Source organism: Petaurus breviceps, unplaced genomic scaffold (assembly GCF_028583685.1).
Source record: "Petaurus breviceps papuanus isolate PSGF00001 unplaced genomic scaffold, PetGlider_PUasm1.0 154, whole genome shotgun sequence".
Lineage (NCBI taxonomy): Eukaryota > Metazoa > Chordata > Mammalia > Diprotodontia > Petauridae > Petaurus > Petaurus breviceps.
The window spans coordinates 732,298-746,359 of NW_027185715.1; the positions used below are offsets into that span (position 1 = coordinate 732,298).

Sequence of the window (14,062 nt, forward strand, 5' to 3'; positions counted from 1 at the left end):
ATGGAGGCTCAGAGAAAGCCCCAAATCTGAGCCTTAAAGAGCCCTGTTCTTCTAGCATGGTCCTCAAACCTTCACCTGCCAGAGTAAGAAGGACTGTGCTCAAACTTCAGGAGAATTCTTAGACTGAGGCTCTCTCTTTGTGGTCCAATCCAAAGAGGTTTCCCACCCAGGCACTAAGAGCCAGTCTCCACTGTCATTGGCAACTCAAGATCTGAAGAGCTGAGTATGAGGTGCAGGAGCCACCCCAACCTAATGGAGAGAAAAGGTCTTTGGGTTAGGAGAGAGACACATCAGGGTGGCTAGGTGGTGCAATGAATAGAGCACTGGCCCTGGAGTGAGGAGGACCTGAGTTCAAATCTGGCCTCAGACACTTAACACAAAAACCTAGCCATGTGACCTTGGGCAAGTCACTTAACCCCAATCGTCCTCCAAAAAAACAAAAAAAAAAAAAAAAAGACACACACACATCATGGAACTGCAACATTGCTGTTAGACAAAGATGGGTAGATGTCGAGGGCCAGTCTCTGACCCCACCCATACATGGGAAGACTGGTCCAGGATTTCTCCCAAGACAGCTCCCCATGAAGGATATATTTTATCTTAAGATTGGCTCACCATCTCTTCCTGACTTGCAGGAGCTTAGGACTTGATAACCAAGCTGTGACCCAGACACAGATGTATGCAAGGGAACAAGGATATTAAACCATATGGAATTACATAAGTCAATAAGGACATAAAAACATACAGATATGCTAAATGTACAAGGACAGTAAATTTTTTTGCATGTATTCCTAAGAGATAATTGCTTTGCATTCATTCATTATACAAACCCTGCCCTCTGATCAATAAATTGGAACTGCTATGACAGATTCTCTCCTGGCTCGTGTCCATCATTCTACACTTATCAGTTCGGCCGGTGCCCATTTTGATGCAGGAATCAGGTAGATATCAATTGTATATATCACAAGAAGTTTCCTTTCCCCATAAGAAATACTAGCTCACTGGAAAATCCAATTTGTTCCCCGCCAGCTGCTGCCCCATGCTAAGGAATCTCAGCTTTGAGACTCCACCGTATTCTAGAGGGGGCCTGGAAGCCCAAGGGCGCAGTTAGAGAGCGCCAGCATCATCTTCAGTGAGGGGGCTGAGGCAGATAAAATGGCAGCCAAGAGACCTGGGGAAAGATCCTTCATTCCTGCTTTGAAAAGAGCTAATTCAGACATCTTCCTAGTCTCCCAGACTTTGGGAATCACAACTCTTAAGACTGTATGTTTATACACTAATTTGGAAAACGACTAAATGATTAGACAATACTAGATCATCTACAGTAATGGAGGAAAGTGTCTGGGAAAACACCTACAGATAACTCCAGACTTCAGTGGTTTTGCTTCCCTACCCCCAACCTACTAGACTTTTATTAGGATTACTTACAACTAGCAAAGGACACACAGGAGTTGGGGTAGGGGGAACTGGAGACAGACAATCTCCCCTTTCTGAAAGATTCTTCCTATAACTGACATCCTCCCCAATCTCATCAGCTATCCCCAGGTACCCATCAGGACTTGTGTACATTTCAGAACTTGTAACCAGCACCATAGACACAGCCATACAGACATCACATTCCCTACCTTGCCTATGTAGGTAGTTAGAAATATTTGTAGATCACCCCCCCTCAGCACCTTCAGTCACTATTCCCAGCCTCCAACAGCTTCCCCTAAAGACTTTTTCACCTTCTACTGTCCCCACCTTCTGCCTGAGCTTCCACCTACTTCCTTAGGGAATAGCAGAAGGACCTAGGTTAAGCCTCATGCTACCTTCCTGCATTTCTATATTTGGTCTGCTTTCCTAGGCTAGCCTCCGTCCCCCTCTATTGGTAACCTACTTTTTGGCTCTGCTCCACTGGGTTGTACAGCTAGCAAAGGGGATCATTTGCTAGATACTCATAAAGGATGAGCTCCTCTGTTCTTCTGACTCTCCTCTCACATGTGTCCCACACCCCAGAGCCCTGGGGCAAAGATGTCTAAAAGTACAGGGGGCACCGGGACCCACTAACTCTCCTCATAGACATACACAGAGGAGTTTCTTTCCCTGCTCTTCTCTCTCCTCCCAAAGCAGCTACCCCAGATACAATTAGAGCCCCCTGAATGGTTGCTTAAGCAGTCTATTTCCCTTAGAATAAGACTTGGGATACTGAGGCACTCAGGGGATGGGAAACAGGGAAGAGGGAAAAGGAAGGAAGCAAACATTTACTAGGTTACCATGTGCTAAGCACTTTACAAATATCTCATTTGATCCTTCCAACAATACTGGGATTCAGGTACTATTATTATCCCCATTTTACAACTGAGGAAACTGAGGCATACAGAGATTAAGTGACTTACCCAGGATCCCACAGCTAGTAAAAGCCTAAGGTCAAAATTGAACTCAGGTCAGTGCTCTCTATCCACTACACTGGAGCTACTTACCAGGCTAGTGATATCACCTAGGGATAACTATTAACAGTAAGACAGCTCTCTATAAGTGCCTTTCTGGTGGTTTTTTTTTTTACCCTTTTAATTGCTGTATAACTCAATGACTCAAATAGACCATGGGTTCAGAATAAACCCCACTTCAATCCTTAGTTCTCTGGAGCCTAACACCTTTTCCCACCGCATCCTCATGAAAACTCCATTTCAAACAGCAGCGCTGGATGTACTTTGCAAGACTGGAGCAGGGGTAAAGGGGAGCAAAAGGAAATGAAGGAAGAAGGATGGTCTGGTAACCTTGGGACATCCTTATATGAGAAAGCCAATACGTTCACTCTTGACCCCCTGCAGCGTTTTCTAATCCAGAATGTGGAATAGATGATATGGGAAGAAATGGGTCAGGAGGCCTACTGTGTAGCTTGTAGGCCACAGAGTCTGACTCGGGTAAACATCTGGGCCCCATTCATTAGAAGTGGCAGAAAATCGCTTTCACCCCCAGCAGGGGCACACTGCCAAAGAACTAGTTCTCAATGACAGGAGACCTCTTCACCATAACCACAACCTCCCTCCTGCCCCCAATCAGTGACTGCTGCCCCTCCGGCCTTTTGACGTTCATCTCATCCATCGCTGTCTGATCACCTACATCTTGTCTATCCACTTGGGCTGGGCCAGGTCCTCTGTGACCACTGCACCAGGAGTCAGATTACCTAAATTTGGGTCCTAGCTCTGCCACTCATTAGCTGAGTAATCATGAACAAGTTACAAAGTCTCAGTTTCTTCACTGGCAAAATAGGGATAATACTATTTCTACTATCTACCTTGTTTTTTTAGTAACTGTAATACACTACATAAATGTGAACTATAGTAGAGACAGCTGGGTGGAACAGTGGATAGAGGGCCAGGCTGGAGTCACAAAGATCTGAGGTCAAATCTAGCCTCAGATACTTACCATCTGCGTGACCCTGGGTAAGTCACTTAACTTGTTTGACGTAGTTTCTCCAACTGTAAAATGAGGATGATGATAGTACCTTATTTCCTAGGATTACTGTGAGGATCAAATGAGACAATGTGTGTAAAGCACTGAGCACAATGCCTGTCATCCACTAAATGCCATCCAAGTGCCAGCTCTTATTCATTCTAGGGGTGGAAAGGACCTTAAGACGTCCAGCTCCCTCATCTCACCCAGAAGGAAGCTGAGAGCCAGAGGGAATAAATGACTTGCCAGGGCCACATAGCTAGGAAGTAGCTGGGATTTGAACCCAAGTGTAGAGCTCTATGCAACTCACCCTCAGTGCTGAATTCTGTCTTGCAATATTACCATCAACCAATCAACAAGCATTTATTAAATAGCTTCCATGTACTACGTAGTGGGGAAGAGGGTTTTATTTGATTTTTAATGAAGCAACCCCTCCTCTCAGCTTACATTCTGAATGGATCACAAGACCTGAAAAAGGGAAGGGATACACAATTTATGTGGCACAAAAACAAACAAAAAAGCCCCACCACGAATATTATAAAATTTGATCTTCACAACAACCCTGTAAGGTAGGGGCTATTTTTATCCCCTTTTTACAGTTAAGGAAACTGAGGCATACAGAACTTTTGTGACTTGCCCAGGGTCACATAGCTAATAAGTGTGTGAGGCTGGATTTGACCTCAGGTCTTCTTGATTCCAGGTCTGGCACTTTATTCCCTGTGCCACCAGCTACTTCTCATTGAATGAATATCATTCAAGTTTCCCATTGCTCTAAGTTTCTGGACATTGTCTCTTTCTGGGTCAAACATTTAGTCTTCTACAAAGCCTTCTGTGCAAGAACAGTAAAGATATAGCAGCACACATGGGGGCAAGGTATAATCACATAGGCAGGCAACAATTACTCTTCCCATAAGTCTACCAATTCAGGTGTAGATGAGTCCTCATCACCCCTCATCCCTCTCTTTAAAAGCATGGGATCTAATCTTCTGTCTTTTAACAGACTCTAGCCCTTTCATCTTGAGTGTCTCTTTTATCACCCAATGTAAATGAAAGCTTTTAAAATAACCCAAGCCTTTGGAGTTTTTATGAAGATCAGAGGTTCCCTTTGGTGTTAGGATAGATGCCAGAAAAGAATGGGGTTTCTCCTGTGCAGACTCCCTCATCATGCATGTCTTTGTCTCTGCAGCACTCACAATGGTTGAGAGGACGGAAGAGAGATGCATACATCTGCAGTTTTCTTCTGTGCCAGCCTGTTTCTTCCACATTGTTCTCCACACCTGGAACTTCACAACTGAACCTTTCCCCACTGCTTGGCAGGGTTTCTATCTCCCAGCTTCTTCTCACTGGGTGTGCCAAAGTCCAATAGAGTTGCCATCTGTTAGAGGGGACGAGGGACTATTTTCAACCTGTGTTGGGTAATTTTTTTTAAAGGGGGTGGTAAGCCAAGTAAGTCTGGGAACCTCTGCTCACCATTCCCACAGTGAATTTTCCTAAAATACAGGTCTGACTTTATCATCATGTTCCTCCCTCTCCCCCAACTCAATAAAATCTAGTGGTTCTCTATTACCTCCAGGATCAAATATAAACTCCTCTCTTCAGCATTTAAAGCACTTCAAGATAGGGCCCCTTCCTACTTTTCCAATCTACTTAAACATTACTCCTTTCTGCCATTTCTACAGATAACGAGGTCTATCATCCAAACATATTTAAGATTCCTAAGCAACACTTTTCACAAGGAGGTCTCTTGCACCTTTAGCCTGCCAACTCTTCCAGCCAGAAGTCAGGAAAACCAAATACAGCAATGAGAAAAAGTTATTCTCTTCCATTGATCCTGGATGGTATTTTAATATAACCCATTTCCAAGACTAGAGGAACTCCACTGTTAATAGATAATGAATAGATATTTATTGTTTGCCTAGCTGGGAGGATAAGATATATACAACCATGAAAAGATAACTAAGGCAACAAAAAAGGCAAAAATTAGCGGTTTTGACAATAGTTGCTATAGAAATTCATAAGGGAGAGGTCACTTCCAATTGAAATGATCAGAGAAGGCTTTACATAGTAGGTGGGTTTTGAGCAAGGCCAAATTTGGACAGTTGAAGGGGATTTTCAATGGTAAAGTTATTTAAAAAAAAAAAGTCTGGGGTGGCTAGGTGGCGAAGTGAATAGAGCACTGGCCCTGGAGTCAGGATGACCTGAGTTCAAATCCGGCCTCAGACACTTCACACACACACACACACACACACACACACACACACACACACACACTAGCTGTGTCACCTTGGGCAAGTCACTTAACCCCAATTGCCCTCCAAAAAGCAAAAAAAAAAAGTCTTCTTGGGACTGAGACAGGGTAAAGGTTGGGAAGCAGTATAACAATTCAGCACCCTTTCCACTCTACAATGTTTCCTCCTCAAATGCTGGGTTAAGGAGTTTGGATTGTGCACTGGAAATGTTTAAGCAGAGGAATGGCATAATCAAGGCTAGGTTGTACTTAAACAATCGTAAACAGTAATGCTATGGGGAGAGCAGGAGAGTTTAGAAAGATGAAGACTAAAATAGAGTGTGACCAGAGGAAGGAGTCCCAAAATAATGGTCAATTCTTAGAGGAGAGGGAGAGTTTCTGATAATGATGGGAAAACAGGAAGTCTGCTCACTACTCTAGCCCTAAAGATCCATTTTACATCTGGACAAAAATTGCTTTTGAGGTTTGGCCCTCTTGTCTATGAAGCTGAAGGTGTACACACCAGCAAAGGTTAGAAACATTTAAGAACTTAACGACTCCCCCATTTTGATTTTTTTTTAAATCCAGGACTAATTTGAATGACTTGCTGATTATGGCAAAGGGAAAGGAAGTATTTGGAAATAAATGTGGAAAAAAAAGCATCAATTAAAAAGAGAGTAGTCAATATGGGAACCTGTTGGTTGGGGCCCACACACATTCAGTGCTTAGTAAAGGCATTCTTTATAATGACCTTTCAACTGGGGTAACAATTTCATCTGCTGGGGTCACCTCAAATATGAAATGATATGGATGGAAATGGGGAGCAGGATAATTAAGTTACTATCTAATAATTCACATAAGTCACACTGATATAACTGTTTTAAAGTTTAAACACACTGATTTAATATTTTTTCCTCATAACATCTCCATAGATGATGACGATGATAATACTTCTCCTAATTCTGTTCACTTCACTTTGTATCAGTTCCTACAAGTTTTCCAGATTGTTCTGGACCTTTTGGTAGTTTCTTACATCATAATCATATTCCCTTGTATTCAAGTAATAGCCAACATTTATGTAGCATTTTAAGGTTTACAAAGCACTTTACAATTATTATCTCATTTTAGCCTTACAATAACCCTGGCACATAAATGCTGTTATTAAACCCATTTTACAGATGGGGAAACTGAGGCCAATAAAGGTTAAGTGACTTGCCCAGGGTCACATAGTTAATGAATGTGTGAGGCTGGATTTCAACTCAGGTCTTCCGGATTCCAGCCGCACTCTATCCACCATCCTACCTAGTTACATTGTTTATACAATTATTTATACAATGTAACATTGTACATTGTTTATATATAGATTTATATACACACATGTATCTCCCTCATTTGGTCCTCACAACAACCCTCTGGGGTAATGCTATTATTATCCCCATCTTACAGATGAGGAAACTGAGGCACTGAGTTGAAAATTATTTGCCAAAGGTCCCACAGTTAGGAAGAGTCTTAGGCATAATCGAAACCTCCAAATCCTGACTCTCCATGCAGAGTTCTGTCCACTAAACCACACTACCCTTGTTTCCAGGGTAGTCATCGAGGAAAGTCCAGGACTACAAATCACATTCCTCTTTCTCGGTGGGAGAAAATGCACTGGATTGGAGTGAGAAGGCCTTATCTCTAGCTGCCCTTAGGTAGTTGATTTAACCTCAGTTAGAGGAATGGCTTGGACCACGTGATCTTTGAAGTTTGGGGCCGGGGAGACCCTCCACAATGTCTATGAATCCTTAATCTGAATCTGGTTCTGAAGTGGCCCAAGTCGAGTCAACGAGCATTTATTAAACTAAAATCTCACTTTCAACCAGAAGTCTTTCTTAAAGCGCCTCTTCCCCCCGGGTATCTCCGATTTATCCTGTTTAGATCTTGTTAGTGCAGAGCTGTTGGCATGCTGTCTTCCCCCACTGGACTGCAAGCCCTTGGAGGCCGGGGGCTGCCTTTCGCCTTTCTTTGTATTCCCAGGGTTTAGCACAGAGATTTCTCTGCCCCAGGACCTGGGCTGGAACATAGCAGGCCCTTTAACAGCTCCCGGGACCCATCTTTGCTCCTCCAAACCTCTTTCCACCAAGACCAAGCGGGAACTCGCGTGTCCTCCTCCCTCACCCCCTCCCTCTCCTCTGTGATTTCTCCCCCCCACCACAGCAGAGAAATACTGGCAGGAAAGAGACTAGAGCGCCAGCAGGATCGATCACAGGCTACCGCGCAAGCGCGAATCTCCCTCCCTTCAGTAGAGCGCCCTCTGAATCGACCACAGCCGCCACGCATGCGCAACGCTCCCCCTCGCCCCCTCAGGTAGAGAAATAGTAGGAAAAGGGTAGTTTAGGGTGAAAGTTCCCCCCGCACCCCCAGTCGCTGTAAGGGCATCGAGAAGTCCAGGGTGCGAGCCCACTATGGGCGAGTGCCCGCCGCCTGCGGCGCACGCACTCACCACTGAGCCGCGGGTTCTCCGGCTCCTGAGGAGAGCCCGCTGGGCCGGCGCTCTTTCCCGCCACTGGACCAGGTGGGACCATCCATTCACTGGAGGGGGGAGGGGGCGGGGCCAGACTATTCTATCGCGTCAGCGGAGTGGTACGACCCTTGCTCTGAGGCTGCGCGTGACAGTTTGCTTCGGGTGTGCGGCCTGAAACTGAGTCCCTCCTCAGGGGACTCCCTTCGTAGAGTGAAGCTTCCTAGAATTTATTTACCCTTGATTTTTTTCGGGGGGGGGGGGGCGGGGCGGGGCAGATGGAGTCATTGGCTTAAATGGGAGCTGGTTGTGGGCCTGGATTCAAGTGCTAACTGGGGTCCTAGGGACTCAGTTTCCTCAATTTATAAAATGAGAGATTGTACGAACTGTCGCTAGGTGGCATAGCGGATAGTGCCCCGGACTTGTGGTCTGGAAGACCCGAGTGCGAATGCTGCCTTTGGAGGTTACATACTATACGTGACCCTCAGCAATCGCTTAACCTTTGGGTTTCTTATACCTTGCTTTCTCATCATCTCTCTCCTTACCTCCCATCCCTCAAGTTTTCGTTCTAGTGACCCTGGTTGATCTCTTTGCTGTTAAGAAACTCCCTCTCCTGACTCAGAATTTTCACTGACTGTCCCCCAGGTCTGGAATTCTGTCCCTCCTCATCCCTGCCTCCTGACTTCCCTGGCTTTCTTCCAGCCCCGACTGAAATCCCATCTTCCACAAGAAGTCTGTCCCCAGTCTTTAATTCTAGTGCTTTTCCTCTGCTGCTTATGTCCATTTTTTTCTTGGCTATAGCTTGTGCATAGCTGTTTTTATGTTTTCTCCTTGAGAGGAGGAGAGACTGTTCTTTTACCTTTCTTTGTATACCCATTGCTCAGCACAGTTCCTGGAACATAATAGTTGCTTAATAAATGTTTTTGACTGATTCACCCCAGGCCCCTGGGCAAGTTACTTAACCTCTCTGGTGTGGAAAAAAAACAATAACCCTAGTCTCTGTTCCTCACTTTCCTTATCTGTAAAATGAGTTTGGAGTCCCCAGTCTCAGATCTAAATCTATGGATATGGCTGTGACAAGGCTTACAAAAGAAGGGATCAGTAACATATTTTTTAATGGACCTATCTCTATTGAATTTATTTTGCAAAATATCAAAGAGTAAGGTAGAAGACTTTTTTTTTTAAAGCTTGGCTTGAATTCTTGACTCTTAGGAAATAGTTTTCATGTATTGTTAAGAACCCTGAATTTGAAGATAGGAGAGTTTTGGGTTCTAGCTTAGCCACTTGCTAGCTCTATGACTTTGGGTAATTCCATTTCTCTGAGACTTACTTTTTTCATCTGTAAAATGGGGATTATGACTCCAAGATTGTTGTGAGGATTTGTTTAAATAAATTGCATTAAGTCTCAGGGTATAAATGTCAGCCATAATTAAGACATTTGAGTAGAGGGGATGAAAGGTTGGTGTTAGAGTCAGGAGGCAAAAAAAGATAAGATTTATTGAAAGTACAGAAGGAAAGAAAGTAGAAAAGAGTTATTGAAGTAAAAGTGGGAAGCCAAAGGGAGAGAAAGGTGCCATTTAAAAGATGATTTGATGTAACTCAGATCACAGGGGCTCTTCTAACTTGTATAGACCTCTAGAACAGTTCTTCCTCCTGCTCCCATTCCACTGACTGTCCCATCTCTTGACCAGAACCTAGGCTTTCTGTTTTGGGATATAGATGCCATTTGCCACAGGTTGAGGGTGGGGGGTGTTGGAGATGTTGAAGTTCCTAAGACCAAAGTGGAGAGCTAGCCCTGGGATCCACCCACCCCTGTCCCAGAATGAAAACGCAACCCAGCCATTTTGTGTAGAGGGGTTTATGCTGCTTTACAAAATAGCCCAAACCTGAGGAGTATACCCTCATCCCAAGCAGCCAGCCTACCCACCAGGCAAGTAGCTCTGAGTTGGGGAGAATTCACTGTCTTCACGTGTCATGTCTCTCTAGCTCTACATGGTCCAGTTACAACTTGGTCTGAAGCTTCCGTTCCATCCTCTACCTGGAATCCCTCTCATCAGCAAAGTCTTAGCCTCACCCCCATAGAGATGCTGAGCTTCTCCACCCCAAAATTCCCTGCTAGACTAAATAGCTGTCTCCCCCTTGGAATGCACTGGTCCTTTGCCTCTGTGAAGTTGTCTCTCACCTTTGGGAGCAGTCCCCACCATCCCTGTAGTTGGAAATCAAGGGTCACACACAGCTGGCAGTACAGTGAAGAGGGGAAATTTAGGATGCCAGGTCTGCCTTTACCCTTTGCACACCTTGAGTGGGTTGTGGGGAGAGGCAGGAGAATCATAGGGTGACACACAAACCCCTTTTCCTTCCCCCAACTTTCATGCCCCTAAACACAAGCAGATACATGGCCACACACATCCACATACATATGCACAAGCATGTAACCATGGCATGGTGGGGGGTGGTATCTGCACTAACCAGATCTCACACAGCAAAAAAACAAACACCTTGCCCCCACAAATAAATAAAAAAATAAAGAGGTACATGCCCCCCATTCCCCTGGGGACTGGCTTTCCCCCTGCCACCAAAACAAAACAGCCTTTGTCCACCTCAGTCCTAGCGAGGCCCCTATAGGGCTTGGGTCTTTAGCTCAACAGGCTCCCCAGTGACCTCTGGTTGCCCCTCAGAGTCATTGGGCCTGATACCCTTGAGGATAGTTAGTCTCTCTGAGACACTCTTGATCCGGGGAAAGAGGAGGAAGTCATAGAGGAGGCCACCTAGAGTTCCCCCGATGAGCGGGCCTACCCAGTATACCTGTAAGTAGAGGAAAGGAGGTTTGAGCTAGGAAAGGGGAGGACAGTGCAGAAGAGAGGCCACTCTCAGTTCAACCCCCAACCTAACAGACATTCTGGAATGTAGGCAGGCTGGGATTAGGCTGTGGAACTGGACATGACCTAAGTGGAACCACTTTTTTTTTTTCTAGATAGAACCTCTCCTTTCTCCTTCAAAACCCAACTTAAGACACTTCAGCAGCATTGCACCCTCAAACTGTCCCATTCTCTCTGGGGAGAGAAGAGGATAATATGAGCAAGCTGAGAGTTGTACCTGTTGTCTGACTTCATACTCAAGAGATTGTGGGGGGAGCAGGATAGAGGTGACTATATTCACTTATAGAGAAACTGAGGCCAGGGGGGGTAATTTCTTTCCTGACGATTTTCCCACTTTTGTTAATTCTTTAAGCCACATCATCTCAGCACTATGTATGTTTGTAAATTCATATTTTCACATTATTTTTTGAAAATATCTATTTTTCAGGTTTGTGTGTACTATATTCCCAACAAAGCGATTAATTCTTTGAAGATAAGGGAACATTTTCTTCATCTTTAGTTCTATCTCTGTCATAGTTTCTCAGCACACCATGGGCCACATAATGGTCTGAGAGGCAGCTTGAGTGAAAAGAGTGATGAATTTATGGTCCGACCCTACATTCATTTCCTTGACTTTGCCACACAGCATTGTGTGTCCTCTCTGCTTTAGAAAGCCTTGTTTTGAGATGAAGATTAGACTTGTACTATTTGCAAATGGACAGCCCCTCTCAGAGGCCCACTCAGATAAGGCCCCTGGTGGGCAGCTAAGAGCTCCAGGTGAAAAGTAGGAACTAAACTCTGGATCCCTGGGTCCCACCCACCTCTGTGTCCTTTCCCTTGTCTGTCCCTCTCCCTTACCCAGTGGTTGCTGAAGTTCCTGGTGAGGATAGCTGGAGCAAAGGATCGAGCAGGGTTCATGCCTGCACCTGTATAATACATCTGCAAGAGACACGGCTGTAATAGAAACCTCCACAATCTTTCCCCTCCCCACCTCTACCCCCCACCATGTTCCCAGTCTGAGATGACCCAAAACAAAGGTGAGGTATGTGGGCAAGGCAGCCGTTCAGAGGGAGTGAATAGGGATGGGAGGGAGGTCATTGGAGCCAAACCTTTTGACTGGTAACCTGAAAGCAAGCATACCTCCATTGCCCCGGTTTAATGGACCTCTACCTTAGATGTAACCGGTTCCCTCCCTCCCTGCTGCCCCACCCCCAACAAAGGGACGGAAATCAATATGTGGACTCTAGGAGATTTCAGAATTCAGAAAGTTCTTCTGGGGATCGGGAACGGTTTCAGGGCCCTGGCGCCCCCCACCCACAGCTTACCCCAAACAGGTGCCCCAAGGTGAGAGAGACACCAATAGCTAATGCCACAGAACCCAAGCGTCCATTCCTCCTCTCATCAAACGTTGCAAAGATGCAGAGCACAAACTGAAGGGTCAAGAAGATCTCCACGATAGTGGCCTGACCCACGCTCACCCCAGGGTGCAGCTGGGCAGGGAGAAGAGAGGAGATCCGCTGTGAAGGGCCTCGCTGCCCGGCCCCGCCCCGCCCCCTCCTTCCGCAGGCCCTTCGGGACAGCTTGCATCCTCCCGGGGAGAGAGGCTAGGAACCACTCGGATACTAGGATTCATGATTTTATTTTATCTTCAACAATACTCCAGAGGGGATGTTTGAGCATAATTATGCCCACTTATAGCTGAAGTCCAGAGACACTAAATTCTCCAAAGCTACCCAACAGACTCGGAGTAACGTTGACCCCAAGCGACTCGACTTTCAGGCCAGGGTTCCTACATCCTCTGCCTAGCTGCTGGTGAAGACATTCCCTTTTCTCTCCGCAGCCCCCTCCAGACTTCCCCACTCCCCTCTGCATCCCGCTCCCCCAGCCAACATCGAGGAGGAGAGGGTCCCCTCCTGCTCCTTGTGGCCATTACCGTGTTGAGCGCCAGGTTCCCACGCACAGCTGGGGGGGTTACACTATACAGCACAGCAGCCCCAGCAACGGCCCCCAGCAACTGGGCTACAATGTAGCAGAGGGCCCGGAGCAGGGACATCTGGGAGCCCACCAGGAAAGCGAAGGTGACGGCGGGATTGACGTGGGCTCCGCTGACGTGGCCTACTGCCTGCACCAGCGTGGCCAGGGCTAGTCCAAAGGCCACAGCCACCTGCAGGACGTGTACAGGCCCGGGTGCCCATCGCAGTGAGGCCCCCAGCCCAAAGAAGACGTAAAAAAGGGTGGCAAAGAACTCGGCAAAAATGGCCCTCCAGAAGGAGGCTGAGCGTAGTTCCCACATTGCAAGGGGGGAGTGGGGGGAACAGGGGAGATGGACACAGTTCCTGGGTCCCTGCTACCCCCCTGGCCTGGCCCCACTGGACAGCTTCCTTTATAGAAGAGCTCTTAATCCACGGGGAGGGGCAGACAAAAGGCTGCTGGCCCGGCCTCTTAACCCCATCACTGCTGAGGAGGGATGGGCCCACTGTCCACACCTTATAAAGCTGCTTCCCCTGTCTCCCCCCTCCCCCCTCCCAGTTGAGAGAGGAGCAGAATCCACCGAGAAGGGCTGGGAACTGGGGAGATTTTGGGAAGGGGAGGGAAGAGGGGAGCTTTGTGTCTTGAATTGGAGGTCCAGGGTGCTGAACTGATGTCATAGATAGGTGAACACTGCTAAATTCTGCTTGTGTTGTGAAAGTCAGGCTCAGAGAAAGTCCTTGGGGTCAAAGGCAGTGTTCTTGGGGGCCTCAGGGCTACTCTGAGTCAGCCAGCTTCAGGAATTGGGGGTGGGAATTGGGGGATGGCAGGGAGGGTGTGTAAAGGAGTGAATTGCACCATCCAGGAGGATTAGAGAATCCACTGTTATTGGCTGGCCAGGACTGGAATCTGTGAACCCTGCAGGCCTGGGACAGAATGATTTTTGCTGTGTCTGGTCTTTCTCTGAGCCCTGGTCTCCCTCTGCCCCCTCCATCCCAAGCCCCAGCTTGGCCTCTAGCATCATGGGGTGCTTTTCAGGGGGAGAAAGTAGAACCAGGGCAGGGTTCT

At 46.7% G+C, this 14,062-nt stretch overlaps 2 protein-coding genes across 12 annotated transcripts in view; both read right to left on the reverse strand.

The window, feature by feature from the left end:
• TIMELESS (timeless circadian regulator) overlaps positions 1-8,301 on the reverse strand; it is a 28,923-nt gene extending 20,622 nt beyond the window's left edge. Inside the window, exons 1-4 of one of the 11 annotated variants that reach the window (XM_069079360.1) lie at positions 8,151-8,301; positions 4,632-4,813; positions 3,749-3,906; positions 76-249 (exon numbers count right to left, since the gene is read on the reverse strand). Coding sequence is in view for 1 of the 11 variants with exons in the window: in XM_069079439.1 (XP_068935540.1) it covers positions 8,151-8,236 (86 nt within the window). In the remaining 10 variants the exon portion in view is untranslated. Of the gene's footprint in view, positions 1-75; positions 250-3,411; positions 3,434-3,748; positions 3,907-4,631; positions 4,845-8,065 lie in introns of those variants that run through there. The other 10 variants (XM_069079401.1, XM_069079412.1, XM_069079378.1 and 7 more) reach the window with 10 other exon arrangements.
• Positions 8,302-9,918: 1,617 nt separating this feature from the next.
• Positions 9,919-13,424, reverse strand: MIP (major intrinsic protein of lens fiber). The gene is made up of 4 exons (XM_069079600.1): positions 12,960-13,424; positions 12,352-12,516; positions 11,885-11,965; positions 9,919-10,973 (listed from the first exon to the last, which is right to left on the reverse strand). The coding sequence occupies exons 1-4, from the start codon at positions 13,317-13,319 to the stop codon at positions 10,788-10,790; spliced, it is 792 nt and encodes a 263-aa protein (XP_068935701.1). The 5' UTR covers positions 13,320-13,424; the 3' UTR covers positions 9,919-10,787.
• Positions 13,425-14,062: the final 638 nt, after the last annotated feature.